The 18,079-nt window shown below is 47.3% G+C and overlaps 1 protein-coding gene across 1 annotated transcript in view; it reads left to right on the top strand.

Annotated features, from left to right (window-relative positions):
* Positions 1–18,079, top strand: part of SHANK1 (SH3 and multiple ankyrin repeat domains 1) — a 109,836-nt gene that overhangs the window by 40,089 nt on the left and 51,668 nt on the right. Inside the window, 9 exon segments of the mRNA XM_033169946.1 lie at positions 3,368–3,439; positions 3,990–4,098; positions 4,206–4,357; positions 6,157–6,324; positions 6,565–6,681; positions 8,569–8,646; positions 10,304–10,370; positions 12,768–13,053; positions 15,737–15,903. Coding sequence (XP_033025837.1) covers positions 3,368–3,439; positions 3,990–4,098; positions 4,206–4,357; positions 6,157–6,324; positions 6,565–6,681; positions 8,569–8,646; positions 10,304–10,370; positions 12,768–13,053; positions 15,737–15,903 — 1,216 coding nt within the window.

Genomic DNA, 18,079 nt, shown 5'->3' with positions numbered 1-18,079 from the left:
TAATTTGCTTTAACAATGGCTTGAGCCACAAGACAAGAAAAGAAGCCACAGGTTTTATCTCTAGAACTTGATTTGTTCTTCAGCTGTTCTTCCCCTTGGCTTCTGTAGCTTGTCAAACATCTGGAGTGGAATGATCCAACAAACCAAGGTTGTCCATTTTGAACATAACACCAAACCATAGTTAGAACAAGCCACCATTTCTAAACCAACAATCAACCATTAGTTTACATCATGGTTTGTTGCTAGAAAGATAAACCATGGTTAACCTACTGAGCTGGGTTCAAGCAGTCTAACAAACCACACTTTGACTCAACAAATCATAGCTTAGCATTATGTGTGAACCAGGCATGTCAGTCGCCTTGTAGGCTTGTTGTCAGGCAATAAGACAAAATACGACTATTTTAAATAAAAGGGTGAAGCCTTTTACCCATTTTTTTTAAAAAAGTTGGATGTCTTTCCTTCCAACTTTTATCAACTTAAATCTGGAGACAGATAATTGTTTTGTTTTAAGATAGTTGGGAGGTAGAGGCAAGATAGTTAAAACTGGTATGATAGACCCATTGTAGCATATAGTATAAACAGTCATTTTTATTTATTTATTTATTAGTCCCTCGGTAATCTTTGACAAAATGGGTGTTGCAAGTTTTGGAAACTACAAAACATGCCAGACCTGTTTGATCAGAAATAGTAGTGGATGTGCAAATACACTTTGTAAGTAGCTCTGTCCCACTACCATCCACTCTCTGGAAAAACACAAACAAAATCCCAACAGATATTCCTGGTGCTTCTCTTCCATGATGGGTTTTTCTCTCAATCAGTATGAAATTTCATGACAACAGTACAGGCAATATTTTTCAAGTAACCGCATTCATAACGCATGCAAATACTCATCAGTTATTAGAAATAATAATATATTATGATGATGATGATGATGATGTTTGGGAAATAAAGAGTGACAAATTTGAATTAAATGTGTCACAGCAAATAATATGTGGGACTGTTAGTTGTATGTCCCTAGTTGGAAGGGCCCTAGATTTGTAATCTAGTTCTGTAGGCTTCAGGAAGGACATATACTAATTTGGGAGGACGGACTATCACTATACCTTACATGCAGAGGATCTTGAATTCTCCAGTTTAAAAGAGTCAGGTGTTGGTAATGTAAACAATCCCTGTCTGAGTACCTGAAGAACCACTGCTGGTCAGAGTAGCCCTTTTCAAGGGGTCCTTTGTTTTGGGCAAACTGCAGGCACTGACGACCCACTTTGGGAGGCAAAGGGTAAAAGCTCCTCTTGCCACACACACACACACACACACACACACAGGTTTGATTCAGATAAAAACCCCAGGCCTACAATCTGCCACTTTTCCCTCTTCCTCTTTAAACCAGGAACTCTAAAGGAGAAGGTCAAGTAGGAGAGCCTCAGGGACCAGATGGGACCAAAGTCCTGTTAAGGGTTGTGTCTAATGTTAGTTACACTCACAGTAGACCCAGTGAAACTAATGGACACAATTAACTTAGAATCATAGAGTTGGAAGGGACCCTGAGGCTCATCTAGTCCAACCCCTTGCAATGCAGGACTATGCAGCTGTCCCATACAGGGATCAAACCTGCAGCCTTGGTATTATCAGCATGACGCTTTAGCCAACTAGGCCATCAACTGAGGTCCATTGAATCTCAGTGCATCTACCCTGTGGACCCAACACATGATGTCTATCACAAAACTGTCTGTTTCATGATTGCATAGCAACACATCAAGGATACCTAACAATACATCAACTCTAAATAAAATCATGTGGTGAGTTAGTGAAGCTGGAGTCGCCGCCGCCCCGCCCCGCTGAAATCGATGAGACTTTGTAATGACTAATCTATCCCATTGATTTCAATGAAACTGAAGAATGACTTGCTGCCTCTGGATCTGCCCCAGTATGCATTCAGTATGAAACCTAAGATTAGCAATGATGAAACCATAGGCTTGCATTCTAAATATATAGACTCATATGAGGCAAAGGAAGGTGTGTGTGGAGGGGAGCAACAGAGAGAGAGAGAGAGAGATGAATCCGGCGAATTAGAGAAGGCTTGAGAAAATAGATATGTCTCGAGGCACTACTTGAAGAGTGGGAGGTACTGAATCATACAGATATCTGGAGTTGACATTCTTCTTCCAGATCTATAGATGTTAAATCTGTGTTTGCAGGGAGGGCCAGACACATCGGGCAGATCCACCCCATATATTTCAAGGGCATCCGGCACACATTTAAAGCACGTTACGTCTCCTAAATAATCCTGGGAACTGTAGTTTGTTAAGGGTGCTGGGAACTTGGAGCTATGTGCAGGGAGAACGACAGTTCCCAGGATTCTTTGGGGGAAGTTGTGTGTCTCAAAGAGGCATAGCACGTGCCTTGAATGTATGGTGTGGATCTCCCTTGTCTCTAGTGCACCTGCATGGAAATGCACATGCCTGGACAGGAAAGTGGCGCGTCGTGCTTTAAAACACTGCGTGCTCTGCAGCCATTTCACATATTTCAGCCGATGAAGTTCGCTTTGAAGTGTTTACGGTGCAGTGTGCAACAGTCAAGTTTTTTATAGCATAGCTTTAACGAAAAGAATCAACACCCTCCTGGCTTTTAAAACAGTTCAGGGCACATTGTGGCAGAGTAAAGGTGGACAAGAGCACCGAGGAGCAGCTGTAGCTCAAGTGACAGAGCATGTGCTTGGCATGTAGAAGGTCCCAGGTTCAGTCCTGATATCTCCAGGGTGGACTTCTGCCTGAAATCCTGGAGCACGGCTGCCAGTCCATGTACACCAACCAGCCTTCCCCAATCTGGTGCCTTACAGCTTTTTTTTTTTTTTGGACTACAACTCCCATCAGTCCTAGGCTGCAGCTGATGGGACTTGTAGTCCCAAAAAGCTGGCATCAATACTGAGCTAGATAGACCATTGATCTTACTTGATACAACGCAAGCTTCCTATGTTCTGTATTCAGTGTGGAAGGGACGTTCCCTATCTTAGGCAGTGACCCCGGCATAAGAACTGGGATGTGAGAAGTATGGCAGTGCATCCCTGTTGTAAGATGTGATGTGCTGGAGGGCACTGAGGAAATTGTATTTAGTTTTGTCACATGTGGCAGAGTACGTACTGCCTGCCTGACACATTGTCCTAGTCTTCGTCAGTGGTGAACCACACTTGAAGGTCCTTGTACAGAAGTGATTTCTGTGTGGGAAATTCATCTTGCTTGAAGCACCCTGAGAGCTTCTTATGTAAGTGTGAGATTAGATTTGAGGGACATGCCTCTGGAGAGGTGGTTAGGTGTCGTGATGTGCAACTGCAGTAACAGCCCCCTCTCTCCCCTTTCCTCACTTCTTCCAGTTCCGCTACAAGACCCGAGTTTACAAGCAGACCAACCTGGATGAGAAGCAGCTGGCAAAACTCCACACTAAGGTGAGGGAAGAGAGACCTTGCAACATACTCACCCCCCACCTCCCCCAAAAAACCCATAGAAATAAAAATCTCTGTCCGGAGAGCAGCTGGCTTTAAAAATCCCTATTTTAGTACAGTTTCAGCATTCCAACTCCGTTGCCGTGTATGCTCTGCTAAGGAAATACTGTGCAGATCAGACAAATTATGAGAGTATTCTAATTTACTTAAAAGCCGCTCCTTCAGATCTAGCATAGAGCTGCAAACCATTAGATTCTTAGCAGGCTAGTTAAATAAACAGGCTAGTAACTTTCGTGAGCTTATTTATAAGGTTGCATTTAATAAGCCAGAAAGCAAAAGAATGCGCACCTGGGACTTTCCATGGAAATGAATGGCGGAGCCCTTGCAGGCAGGAAACATCTGTATCCCTGCTTGAGCCCCTCATGCCTGCAAGCCACTCTGGGAGGATTAAGCATGAGGCCCAGCTCCACTGTGTTCCTCTTTTCAACCTGCAGTATTCTGTCCCTTCCCTTTCCCGCCCCACAATGGCTGTCACTGGCAACTCTCTCCCCAGACGGGATTGAAGAAGTTCCTGGAGTACGTTCAGCATGGAGCGGCCGAGAAAGTGGCGCGGCTCCTGGACAAAGGGCTGGATCCCAACTACCACGATTCCGACACTGGCGGTAACTATCGAGGGGGCACACAAAGCGGGGGAAGTCGGGGGGTTTGGGGTGCCCACCACACAACCCGCCCCTCTCCTCACAATAGTAACCCTGTGGTTTCCCTGCAGAGACGCCTTTGACGTTAGCCGCCCAGCTGGATGGGACCATTGACGTGATCCGGCTGCTATGCCTTGGCGGTGCCCACATAGACTTCCGGGCGAGAGATGGAGCCACAGCACTACACAAAGCTGTGTGCTCCCACCACTACCCAGCCCTGATGGTAATGCCAATTGCCAATTCCTTCTCAGTACTAGGAGATGTGAGAATAAAGATGTGGGAGCGGAAGAAAATGTCAGCGGCAGTATATCTCCTCCACCTTCCCGGCTCCTTATGCTTCTGTTGTTATATATAAGCATATATGAGAAGTGTAAGACAAGCGGTCCCTGCTCAAAGCATCTTACATTCTCATATCTGAAGAAGTGTACATGCACACAAAAGCTCATACCAAGAACAAACTTAGTTGGTCTCTAAGGTGCTACTGGAAGGAATTTTTATTTTGTTTTGACTATGGCAGACCAACACGGCTACCTACCTGTAACTTACATTCTCATGTCAGGGCCAGATCTCTGCCCGGAGGCTCTTACAATATTTTGCTGGGACAGGTCGCTGCTGCAAGAAGCTGCCAAACCAACGTCAGGATTTGTATCACGTGCAGATCTTCTGGGTTCCCTGTTAATCCAATATGGTGGGAGTTTCCATGCCAGCTGAATTTGCTAGCCAAAGGGTCACAGAAGGGGCCACTCTGGTTTTCAGTCTGTGGATCCATAGCGTGTCTCTGTGCAGGGACTGCCATGTTCGGTAGGCAGTCATTTAAAAGACCACAGCTATGGTGCATGTTTTGTGGGGAGAGCCACTGCCTGCACTTTTGGAGGAGGCACGCTTTTGGAGGCTGCATGTTGATCAGCTAAGTCATTTTCTCCTGGGCCAGAACTGAGAGCCTTTCAATGATCTCTGGCTCTTCCTGACTTGCTCCCCCTTGCCACTTGCCCCAGACAGTGATAGTGGAACGGACTCCCTTGGGAGTTTGTGGACTCTCTTTCCTTGGAGGTTTTTAAGCAGAGGTTGGATGGCCATCCATCATGGATGCTTTACAACAACAATAATAATAATGATTTTATTATCAATACCCTGCCAACTGGCTGGGTTTCCCCAGCCACTCTTTAGTTGAGATTCCTGCATTGCAGGGGGTTGGATTAGATGACCCTCAGGGTCCTTTCCCCAACTCTACAATTCTATGTTGTTATTAATCATAATTATAACTCTTAATGTATATATTGCTTCATGCCAAAATACATTTCTAAGCAACGTGCAATAATAAAAACCAGTGACACAAACATTGAGGTATAAGCACATGTAATTAAAATATGCAATAAAACAATCCAATTAAAACAGTGCGGAAATTAAAACAGGAGGTTCAAGTCAAGAAGGAGCGTCTCCACCCCCATCGTTCTGCCCGGACACTGAAGTCCTACTCCGAGGGCCTTCTGGTGGTTCCCTCACTGCAAGAAGTGAAGTTACGGGGAACCAGGCAGAGGGCCTTCTTGGCACTGGCGCCCGTCATAGCTGTCAACCCTCCCTGCTGTTCCCCACTGCTATAATAAGGGGATTTCCCGCAAAAAAGGGAAAGGTTGACAGCTATGCGCCCTGTGGAACGCCCTCCCATCAGATGCCAAGGAAATAAACAACTGAACAACTCAAATAGACATCTGAAGGCAGCCCTGTTTAGGGAAGTTTTTAATGTTTGATGTTTTATCGTGTTTTTAATATTCTGTTGGGAGCCGCCCAGAGTGGCTGGGGAAACCCAGCCAGATGGGTGGGGTATGTATGTATGTATGTATGTATGTATAAATAAATATTATTATTATTATTATTATTAAGCAAGAGAAAGCTGTGTAAACAGGTGCGCCTTCAAATGCCCATACAAGAGGAGCAATATGTTTCATTCCCCAAGGGGCATGAAACTAGCCTAGGCACTGAACCTGCCTTTGCCATTCACGCCGGCCTGTCTTCCTCCCGCAGGCACTCTTGGACCTGGGAGGCTCACCCAATTACAAGGACCGCCGCGGGCTGACTCCGCTCTACCACACAGCCATGGTTGGAGGTGACCCGCGCTGCTGCGAGCTTCTGCTCTACAACCGAGCACACATTGGCGCCACTGATGAGAATGGCTGGCAAGAGATACACCAGGTAAGGGCCTGCATATAGCGGCCGAGCTTCCAGGCACTCCACACTTGAGATGCCCTGTCTGGCAGCCCTGGGTTGTGTGCTTGAGAGGGCTAGGTTACCCATCTTACATCCTGTGTGTGTCTCCTGCCAGGGTTGGCTCCAAGCCTAAAGATTGAGGGGGGTGGCTGTGACTTGGCACCTGTCCATCTGACCATCTAGCCCACATCTTCCATTCCTGACCTCTGCTTCCCCACGTACCAGGCCTGCCAGCACGGACACTCACAGCACTTGGAGCACTTGCTGTTCTACGGCGCCGAGCCCGGGGCACAGAATGCGTCCGGAAACACGGCGCTACACATCTGCGCACTCTACAACAAGGTAGGAATGGCGGAAGTAGAAAAAGAAGACACAGCACACATAACAGTTCACCCTGTAGGGATGGGCATCTCTCTCTATTTTGGTTTCTCGTTTTTCCGAATCTTTAAATTTGGGTTTCTCAACTTTCCTGCAGCATTTTGTGATTTGTTTAATTAAAAAATAAAATTCTCGTGAAAACTGGTCAGCGTTGTATTGCACGTTTCCCCCAGCAATACTCAATTGTGCATATATATATATATATATATATATATATATATATATATCCATCCTAATATATAATGCATTTTTGTACATCTTGTCTGGTTGGCGAACTGCATCGCAAAATTCGGAGAAGTGTCGATTTCAAAGAACGATTGCGTTTCGGTTCACATACTAGTTTGGTTCTGTGAAGTGCGCATTTGGTAGTTTCTCATTAAAACGTAGATGAAATTGATCTCCAACCCCCATACATACAACAGTTTGAGAATGGTCAGGCCGATGCCTTTGCTGTGTTCCATCCAAGTTTGCCTTTCCTCTTTGGGATGGAACTTGTGGGAAGTGGTCAGATAGCAGGTAGGAATTGCTCTGAGTCAGGGGTTGCCATTTTGGGTCATCGGCCAAAGCCCAGCAAGGACCTGCTGTCCAAGACCCTGATAGACTTCCTCTTTGCTGTTGCTGCCAGTGCTGCAGTTAGGTCACTTTAGGTCATTTCATTTCACTTTTTAATCTGTATACTGCTTTTCTATATTGCTATACACCAGGCTGTTTGCAAGCTGAAGAAACAACAAAGATCACACACCGTATAACAATCTGATCCAGTACAAAAATGTCATTAAAAAACCCCGATAACTTTAAAACAAACAACTTGTATCAAATAAACTCATATTCAGTAATCCATTAGAATATAATAGAACACAATAAAATTACGTATCAGCAAATAATGATTAAACAGAAATTCACTCTTTAACAATTACAATAAATCATTTCTAAGTTACAATCAATAAAAATAACAGCAAGTCACGGTGCATAAAATAACACAGTACAAATTGAGAAACAAAGACACACAACTTAACAAATTATTTTTTAAAAAAGCATCCCCGATCTTCTCTTCCCTCTTCCCAGTTGCTCCTAGGGCTGGAGGTTGGGGCAAGGCAGGTAACGATGACCAGCACAAAGTCTGTCTCCTCTTATGCCCCTCCACCTCCTCTTTAGATGGTAATGTGTATTACTTCATGGACTTCAAAATGTGATAAGACAGCCCTGCTGTGTTTAGTGGCTCCCCTGATCATTCTGCTGAGTTGGGGCTCTTGACATCTGCGCTAAAGTCCTGCCCTGAGTGCACCACCAATTGGTGTTGCTGCCTTTTGCAAGGAAGTGAACAGCGGCGGGGGAGTGAGAAAGACCCAGCAGTCTCAGCAACCCTTGCACTGTCCCTTCAGATGACAGGCAGTGTGGGCTGAACCCAGAGCAAGAATGGGTTATTTTCTGGGCAGCCTTCCAGGAGTTACTTGACAGTGGTGGGTGAGGTCAGAGGCAAAAGCATGTAGAGCAATTGATGTAAATAATTACTTTTTGCACTGTAGTCTTATAATAAATTCTAATCTCATTTAACCCATGTTGGGACTTACCGATGCACACACATTCTTGCCACCTTTGCAGATCTCTTGATCAGGGGTCGCTAACCTGTAAACCGCCATAGGTTGTTGGACTACGGCTCCCATCATCCCTGACCATTGTCTGTGCTGGCTGAGGCTGATGGGAGTTGGAGTCCCACAGCACTCGGTGTGCCACAGGTGAACCCTCTCTGCTCTAGCTAGCTGCTGGCAACTTGTCCACCGAGAACAGCATGGATGGAAGATGTGCCTTGTTCATTCCTTCTCTTTCTCCTCCCCCTCCCCTATCTCCCAGGAGAGCTGTGCCCGCATCCTGCTGTACCGGGGAGCTAACAAAGAGATCAAGAACAACCATGGTCAGACTGCCTTCCAGGTGTGTGTGTGGTGAATGGGGTTCAAGGGAGAGCGAGAGTGGGGCACACTGACCTAATCTGAACCAAGACATCACAGGACTGAGCCCCTGAATGTCTTGTCTCTGCCCTAGACCATGCCAATATGGGTGTTTGGGGACTTAGACGGATCTATTAAGCTAAGGAATAATAGTTTCCTGGTTTCATTTTGTTGGGATTGCCCTGCACTTCTCACAAGGAAATAGGTACATTTATTTTGCTGGCTGATTCTGTAAATCTGGAACTAGGCGCTCTCACCTTGGCGCCAGCATTGGCGCCTCGGTGTCATTAATTCTGCATAGCATAGGAGACACGAGGAGGGATCAGTTTCTCCATCTTCTCCTTGCACTAAATCCCAAAAACCATCAGATGGAGATCACAGTCCCCCTAGCCCTGGTTCAAAACACTGTAGCTAAAAGGGGTGCTTGGGAGTTCTGAAGGCAAATAGGACCAGTAGCTCTGCCCTGCTTGTAAGAATCATAGAAGTCATAGAAAGCTGCCTTATACTGAGCTAATGGCCATTGGTCCATCTAGCTCAGTAATTTTTCACTGACTGGCAGTGGCTCTCTAGGATTTCAGGCTGGGGGCCTCTCCCAGCCCTACCTGGAGATCCCCGGGGGCTTCTGCATGCACAGGAGATGCTCTACTGCTGGGCCACAGCCCCTCCCTTTAGCTGATATACTGCAAACCTCTCCTTGGCCTGCAGCAGCTCAGCTAAAGCAGCCACCTCTGGGTCTAGACTGAGTAAGAGAATGTGAGCGTATCTGCAGCATGAGGCCCTGGACAATACAGTTTATACAGTGGTATAAACTGAGTAAGTTAAGACCCAAAATTCCTTTGAACTCTGCATGAGCTAAGGCCCATATTCTCCGGATATGCTGGAGTCCTTTGGCCAATGCCTGGATGGGAGATTGCGTGGGAGTCCCCTGTAGGCCACCTTGCACTCCGTGGAGGAAAGGTGGGGTGTATATTTAATTAGGAAGGGAAAGAAGCATGGTGAAGAATTGGGCACATTCTCATAGATAGCAGGGCAGGTGTGCTAGCTTGGGTAAGGAGGAGTGGCATGCAGGTAAGTAAACAGGCTGCACAGGGTTCTCCGTTGCTCCTCTGCCAGGCAACCCAGGAATGATGCAAGAGCTCCAACCCTACACTAGGAAAAAGATAAATAAATGGCAGTCTAGTAACTTTAGTGGACTTATTTACAAGGCTGTGCTAAACCTGTGTCTGGACTGCATCACCCCAAGCTGCAGTCAAGGGTTCTGATGATGATGATGTACTACTATTAAACCATAGACAACTCAGGGGAAACCCATGTTCAAACTGCTCTCCCTGACATTTAATTTTTCAGGATCAGGGACTGGGAAGGTGGGTGTATGAAGAAGAAAGCCATAATGTGAAATCTCCACTTTGAAGTGGACACAAGTTTTCCCAGTTTTAGCCCGCAGGGTGGGCTAAGAAATTGCCTTACGTTGGGAAGCTAGTGGATTATGGCGACAGAGGGCCTAATGGAGGGATTCAATCACCGCAGCCTTGAGTTTCTCAAACAAACCAAAGTTGAGAGATCCCTAGTTTTGTACAGTTTTGTCAGCGCTCCTGAGGAAAAAATAAACATTGTGCATACACATATTCTCTCCATGTTAGGTTGCGGTCATTACAGGGAATTTTGAGCTGGGAGAGCTGATCAAGAGCCACCGGGACTCAGATGTTGGTGAGTTTGATTGCAGGGTGGGTGCTGTTAACATTCCTCCACTACGAACGTAAAGGATTTGCAGTGCAATTAGATAACATGCCCACTCACGCGTAAGTCCTCTTGAGTTCAGTGGGGACTTAGTCTCAGGTAAGGGTATATAGGATTGCAGCTTGGCTACATTGCTACACTTCCCCCCTTACACCCATTGGCCCCTCCACACACACCAGTACCAATGAGCACCCTGAATATTGTAGTTCTCTAATGAGGAAGGTCGGCGGTTCAAATCCCCGTGACGGGGTGAGCTCCCATTGCTCGGTCCCAGCTCCTGCCAACCCAGCAGTTTGTAAGCACGTCAAAGTGCAAGTAGATAAATAGGTACCACTCTAGCGGGAAGGTAAACGGCATTTCCGTGCGCTGCTCTGGTTCACCAGAAGCGGCTGTCATGTTGGCCACATGACCCGGAAGCTGTACGCCAGCTCCCTCAGCCAGTAAAGCGAGATGAGTGCCAAAACCCCAGAGTCATCGGCGACTGGACCTAATGGTCAGGGGTCCCTTTACCTTTACCTTTAATGAGGAAAGGAATTTTTAACGGATGCTTCACAACTACTTTGTGGGGATAACATTTCTGGTCATAACAGAAAACCACAATTTAGCATTATGAAAATGAACTCAGCCTCTCGCCCTGGGATTGCATGTTCCTCTACCCTCACCTTCAATGCAGCTGCAACGAATAATTCATGTTCGTTTGCTTTTGTTTTAGATCAACGTAAATTTTGCAGGTTGCCCAAACACTATAAACTGTGGTTAATTTTAGCTATCGCTAGTGGAAGCAACGTATCGTGAAACTGTGGTTTATGAAGCTGGTTTGGTTTCACTGAGCACAGTTAAGATTCACCACAGTTTAGTGTTTGGACGACGTACTAAACAACTTCTGATCTAAAACGGAAGTGGAAGCTTCTAATCCCTTTGCAGCCATGCCAGAAAAGGAGTGAGGAGGGGGAAGTGAACAACCTTGGAAAGTCTTGGTTCATTCTAACAAGGGTTTAGATGCCTGTGGCCCATGAGAGCTGAACTGGTTTAAATTCAGCATTGAGCCTCTTTTCACAAATGGCACCTTGGCTTTTGCATTTTCTTTATTCATAAAGTAAATAGAAAACCTTGGCAAGACTGTACAATTGATTTATATGTTACTGACTTCTCCCTTAGCAGTATTCATGAAGGGTACATTCCAAAATGTAAATGAAATCTTGTAGGGGCCTTAGGCCTGCAGTAGGGTATGGCACCAACCGCTTGTTTTTTGCCACTTAGTTGACATCACAGAGACAAACGCTGAAGAAATCCCAGGTAACTGGACATTTGATGGTGGCAAATAGGAATTCACTTTTTTTTCCAGGCTGCTGCATTACTGGAGCTTTTAAAACATGATTTGGGCTCTCTTAAAAATGGTGCTAACTTGCAGGAAATTGGCATGTTTTGCAAGCCCTGATAAAGACAGCCTGACTTTCATAGCTGAGCTCTTCCCCACTGCTGCACTGCTGTTGCTGTCATGATCTTCTCCACACTATCAGAGTCTTGAACTCATCCGTTTTCCTCTCAGCCTTTTCCTGCCTGCTCTTTTCCAGGCCCGGTTTCAGCACCCTTGGGCAGCTGCCAGGACCCCCAGAATCTTGTGGGGGAGGGGGTATCCGCTTGCACTAATCCCTGCCCATCATCTCAAATTTCCCACAATGCTCCAGGGTGCCCAATATAGTACCACTGCAGGGCATTGTGAGAAGTTGAGGGCTGCCATTTTGATTTTCCACAGTGCTCCATAGCAAGGCTTATGTAGGGCACTGTGGGACGTTGCAGGAAATGTAAAACGGCAGCTCATAGCCATGGTTATCAGGTTGGCTCAAAGCCATTGGGACCACCAGCATTAAAGAAGGTCTTCTGGGGCCACTTCTGGGGGAAAGGTCCCCACTCAACCCTAGAGCCAACAAGTCACCCCATTTCACACATTCAGATTTTGCCAGTCAGTGGGGAGGGACAAAGATCTGTGCAGGATGCCAGAACCTTCTCCCTCACTGCTGGAAACCCTTTTCAGCTGCCCCCCCCCCCAGGCTTCTGAGTTTCCAACAGGCATGTCCCACACATTTTCAAGCACATCCGTGCAACCATACGACCTAGAACCCTGTTTTTTCCCCAAAAAAACGAAAGGTGAGAGTCCCGAGAAGCTAAACAGCATGCCCAGCAACACCACCTGAACATTTAACTATGCTAGCCTCCCACAAGAAATTGCAGCGTAACACACAGGTCTGCACCAGCTGTACTCACAACCCGTTAAGGCTTTTGGTTGCAGGGTACAAATCCCCATGATGTTCTCCTCCCCAGCTTTCCTGTTTCAAATCTGTCCTCTGACACGGCCGTCCCTTTCAGTCCCTTTCCAGGAGACCCCGCAATACGTCAGCCGGCGCCGGGACGGCTCCCAGAGCCTGGCGGTGCCGCACACCTTGCTGCGAGCCAACAGCGACACCAGCATGAACCTCCCGGACTGGATGCTTTATGCCCCGCCATCCACCCCGTCTGCCACCGTGGCTGTGCAGAGCCAGAAGATCACCACGGGAACACTGCGCAGCTCCAGCAGTCCCCGTGGCGCTCGCAGCCGCTCTCCGTCACGCGGGCGCCACACAGACGAAGCTAAGAAGCAGCGCGGTCGACCCAGGTAGGCTTGGGGCTTCATATGTGAGGCTCCAGGCTTCGGTGATCTGAGATGAGCCGATAGAGACAGGTGTGATTTGTGATTTGATGAAGATTACAGTGGATTTCTTTTGTAATTTCAAGAGGATTTGTTTCACTGGTTCTAGTGTGTGTGCTTGTCCATGCACACACACACTCACCCCCTCCCCCCCGATTCCTTTGGCACCTATTCTTTCACCCAACTATTCTGCGTTCCTCAGTCACCTAAATTGCTCCCCTTCCCCCCGTCTTCTTGGTCGCTTCACTTTCTCTTGAGATGCTCAGGTGCCAATCTCAGTCTTGGAAAAGCACATAGAGCTGAGAAGAGGAAATCCAGCTTCATCTCTATGTACTTTTCAAGGGAGAAAACACTTGGTGTCTCATAATGAATGGTGTGGAGGGCATCCAGGGGCTTTGTCGTGCCAGGGGAAGACCTCCAGAATGCCACATTGGTACTCTAGAGTAGCGGGAGGGGGCTGAATACCTGTTTCCCCTTTGAAAGGGGCTGGGATCCAGTGATGCAGCAGGATAATTTTAGAGCCTGGACTTAACGGTCTTACTGGGCGCTCTTTATGTGATAATGTGTGTTTCAAAATGTGGCAAGCCAGCCTGCTGCTTGCTGGGGGGACCGGGGTGCTTCCTGCACATTCTGCTGCTTGGGCCCTGGTCATCTGCCCCCAAGTCCTTCCCTGATGGCACAGCTGCCAGGATCGGACAGGTTTGGGAACACCCGACAGGAGCGAGCCAGCAGTAAATCCAGCTTCATCTCCCGAGCAAGTTGGGAGTTCGCTGTTTATTAGCAAATCAAGATCAGCACAAGAGTGTCCGACCTAATGAGCACAGCAACTCAAGTCTTCTCCCATGAAGCAGTTGCTGAGACTAAAATTTCCCGCCTCCCCACAGCTGGCTATGTCTCCACCTCTCCAGGGCATTTCCCAAGCAATCAGAGACTGCACCTGCAGGCCTGTCTTTGCTTCTCCCTCTTCATGCCTCTCCTGATTCTGGGAGACCAGGAGGGAGCGGAGCTTGTCACACCAGGAGATACCCGTGCCTCTTCACAAACCTGACCCATACCTGCCTCTTGGCCTCCCTTGTCTCCAGCTTTAGCTTCTGCCTCTGATTCTGGATTTCTCTGTGCCACAGACTTTCTCAGCTCACTGAGCACTGTTACCTCTTCAGCTTCCAACACCTCCTCTTCCCAGTCTTCTCCCTCTGACCGCTCATCGTCGTCCCACCACCAACCCCCGGGCTCTAAGCCTTCTTCACTTGGGGGTTCCCCGGCTGGTTGCTCTGCATCCAACACTCCCTTGAGATCTGTCTCCTCTTGGGAAAAAGAGTGGCTTAGGGCTGAAATGGATATGATATTGGGGGGGGGGGAATCAAAATTTCTCAGTTTTGTTTTGGGTTTTTTAAAAAGCCAAATACAACACCTTAAAAGTAGCCAGAGGAATAGCCTTCAATCTTTACCAGAGCAGCAGCATTGGGGGCAGGTGGAGGTGTTTAAATATCCGGCTCCCGCCCCTCATTTCTGCACTGCTCCCCCAATCAAGACCACAAATCTTTGAAGCTGCTATTAACCCCACTGGAGAAAAAAAGACAGGAGGAATAAGAGTAAATCCATTCTCTGAGTGTGGATTCTTATGTAGGCAAAAGAAGCACCATGGGGTTATCCAAAAATAGCCCAATTTGGACTATGCTCTGTGGGCATAGGATGTTAGATTAAGTGTTGTTGGGGGGACCAGAAGACCAGGATGGGGAGGAGGAATGGAATAGAGTCTCCTGAAAGAAGGCCAAACTGGCTGACTGGGATCCTGAACCAGAACGCTCTGCGCTGCAACATTTTCTCGCAGGTCACACTTCTGCTACATTGAATGTGCATTAAATTTACATATTTTAGAAAGGATAGCAAGAGGCAACCAGGAATGTGTCATAAAGGGTTGGATGGTGAGTTTGCAGTAGTCCTAATGAAAACACACACACACACACACACACACACACACACACACACACACCCCAGCTGCTAATTGCCCAAGAAGTAGCAACTTCTGTCCTGGGCTGGTAACAGCTTTGGGAGGAAACTTTTGTTGAGATCATGGTGCAGGGAGAAAGCCTCATGAAGCCCTTTCCCTGCATGCCTCAGTCTGAATCCTGAACAGGGAACCCTGCTGCTGTAATGTGAAAGGATGGTGACAATGACAGTGATGCTGATGATAATAACGACAGAAAGATTGAAGTGAGCACGTGCATTTTAACTTAGTGCACAGAAGAAGAGTTTGGATTTGATATCCCGCTTTATCACTACCCGAAGGAGTCTCAAAGCGGCTAACATTCTCCTTTCCCTTCCTCCCCCACAACAAACACTCTGTGAGGTGAGTGGGGCTGAGAGACTTCAGAGAAGTGTGACTAGCCCAAGGTCACCCAGCAGCTGCATGTGGAGGTGCGGAGACGCAAACCCGGTTCCCCAGATTACGAGTCTACCGCTCTTAACCACTACACCACACTGGAAAATCACAGTGTTTGCAAGAGGCCTCTCTCTGTAGGGTAGAACAGAGGCGAGAGGAGAAAGATGCAGGTCAGGTTCAGGACTCAGTCGGATCATACTTGCCTAAATCTTGGTGTCTCTCTCTCTCTCTCTCTCTCTCTCTCTCTCTCTCTCTCTCTCTCGGCAGCTCCAGTGGCTACCAGAAGGAGTCTGCTGGGGGAAGCACACTGAGTAGCCGGGGAGTGAAGCGGAAACTCTATTCGGCTGTGCCTGGTCGCACGTTCATGGCTGTGAAACCGTACCAGGTCCAGGCCGAGGGTGAGCTCTCCATCAGCAAGGGCGAGAAGATCAAGGGTACGTTGATCTCTGCGCACACCCTTGGATTGCCTAGGGAGTCTCCTTGAGCCCCCCGACGCCTGGGTTCTTTGGGAGAGACCAAAGGGCTTACATGGGTGTTCTTTAACTTTTTTGTAGCCAGCCTCACACAAAAAACAAAAACAAAACAAAAAACAAAAAGCAGAACAGTTGGGCTTCCTAAAGAGAGAGAAAGAAAGAAATTATAATCATAGTCCTACCCATCCCTCCCATTGATGCCAGGGAGTGAATCTTCAGGACCAGCCATTCCCAGTCTGGTGCCCTGGAAATGTTTTGGACTGGAACTCTCACCATCCCTGGCAATTGGCCATGATCACTGGAGCTGATGGGAGTTGCAGTTCAGCAACATCTCGCAGCATCTGGTTGAGGAAGGCTGACCTGGAAATGGAAGACATGTTACATGCGGGGTAGATGAGGACTCCATGGAGTGTTTTGGGGTTGTTGTTTTTTTAAGGACCCAGTTTAAAAGCATGGAGTTGCTATGTACTTCCCTCAACATGTGCCCACACAGTTTTCTCAGCATGAGTGGGGAAACGCAGATTTTACACTCAGTGGGAGCAGGGAGAAACAACAATATATACCCAGATGGTAGGGTTTGATGGGTCCCTTAGTCAGGAAGGAACTTGAGCCTCTCTCTGAATACAGAACTTAATCCGTTCCGGGAGTCTGTTCAACTCCCAAAACCATTCGAAAACCAAGGCATGGCTTCTGATTGGCTGCAGGAGCTTCTTGCACTTAAGCAGAAGCCGCGTCGGACGTTTGGCTTCTGAGAAACATTAAAAAACCGGAACACTTACTTCCAGGTTTTCAGCGTTCGGGAGCCAAAACGTACGAGTACCAAGGCGTTTGAGAACCAAGGTACGACTGTATAGGGAGGCTGCCCCCTACCTTGCACTTTCAGAATCTTGCGTTTGGCTGATACAGCTGTAGCTGAGAATCAGGGAAACTGTGAGGCTTGGCTTGTGTTTGTGTGTTTGTGTGTTTGTGTGTGTGTGTGTGTGTGTGTGGTCTTTAGTTGGTGTCTAGAATGTCTTGGTGTGCATCTGTCAGCCACGCATGAGTGGCCCGTTGTCTTAAGTGTGTGTCTGTGTCCAGAGAAAGGTGGCCAGATCAGAATTTTGAAAAGCAGGGGTTATTTTTGAACTGCGGTACCTGAAATAAGAGACGTGTTATATTCTGTCGGAACGTAGGAAGTCTCCTTAGATAAGCTTTGGAACATTTATCCATCTAGCCCAATACTGGGCGGTATTCAACTAAGTCCTATTCAGAGTCGACCCATCGGAATTAATGAAATAAGTCGTGTCCATTAACTCCAGTGAGTCTGTTCTGCACAGGACTGGTGTTGTCGCCCTCTGTCTCCACAGGCTGGCAACGCCTCTGCAGTTTCACAGGCAAATGTCGTTTCCATCACCTACTACCAGATCCTTTTAGCTGAAAATGCTGGGAATCAAACCCCAAATATAAAGCATGTGCTGTCATTGAGAGCTATGATGTTTCCCCTACTGAAGATAGAGCCATGAAGTTAAAAGTGTGCACCTGCTGTGTTCAATGGGGCTGTGATGTTCTAGGGCAGTGGTTCTTAAACTGTGTTGTATCACAACCACAGTTCTGCTTAGCTTCTTCTTTGGGGACTGCAACATTCTTTTACTGCCACCACGTTGGAGGGAGACCAGTTACTTCACAGCCTTACAAATAAGAAACTTCCCTCTGCACTCCCGTGCAGTTGTACAAAGCGGGGCTAAAAGTAAGAATGGCGGGGTGCGGGGGAGCAATTGTGAACCAGCACAAACCTCTGCCCCCAAGAACATGCCCTATGCAGGGGTGGCCAATTCCCAAGAGACTGCGATCTACTCACAGAGTTAAAAACTGGCAGTGATCTTTTTGGGGTTCAGGTCAAAGTTGTTGAACTTTTTTTAGGAAGGAGGAAGACCCATTTTTGAGGGGTTCGGGTCAAAGTTGTTGAGTTTTTTTCAGGGAGGAGGTAAAATGTTGAGCTTTTTTTAGGGGGTCCCACAGTTATTCAGCTTCTTGGGGGGGCAATGATCTACCAGTGATCTACCACAGACGTCCAGTGATCTACTGGTAGATCACAATCTACCTGTTGCACATGCCTGCCCTATAGAACTGGTGATTGATTCTACAGGCAATGGCCAAT

The sequence above is a fragment of the Lacerta agilis genome, chromosome 14 (genome assembly GCF_009819535.1).
Source record: "Lacerta agilis isolate rLacAgi1 chromosome 14, rLacAgi1.pri, whole genome shotgun sequence".
Taxonomy (NCBI): domain Eukaryota; kingdom Metazoa; phylum Chordata; class Lepidosauria; order Squamata; family Lacertidae; genus Lacerta; species Lacerta agilis.
This window is presented reverse-complemented; position numbering and strand designations above follow the sequence as displayed.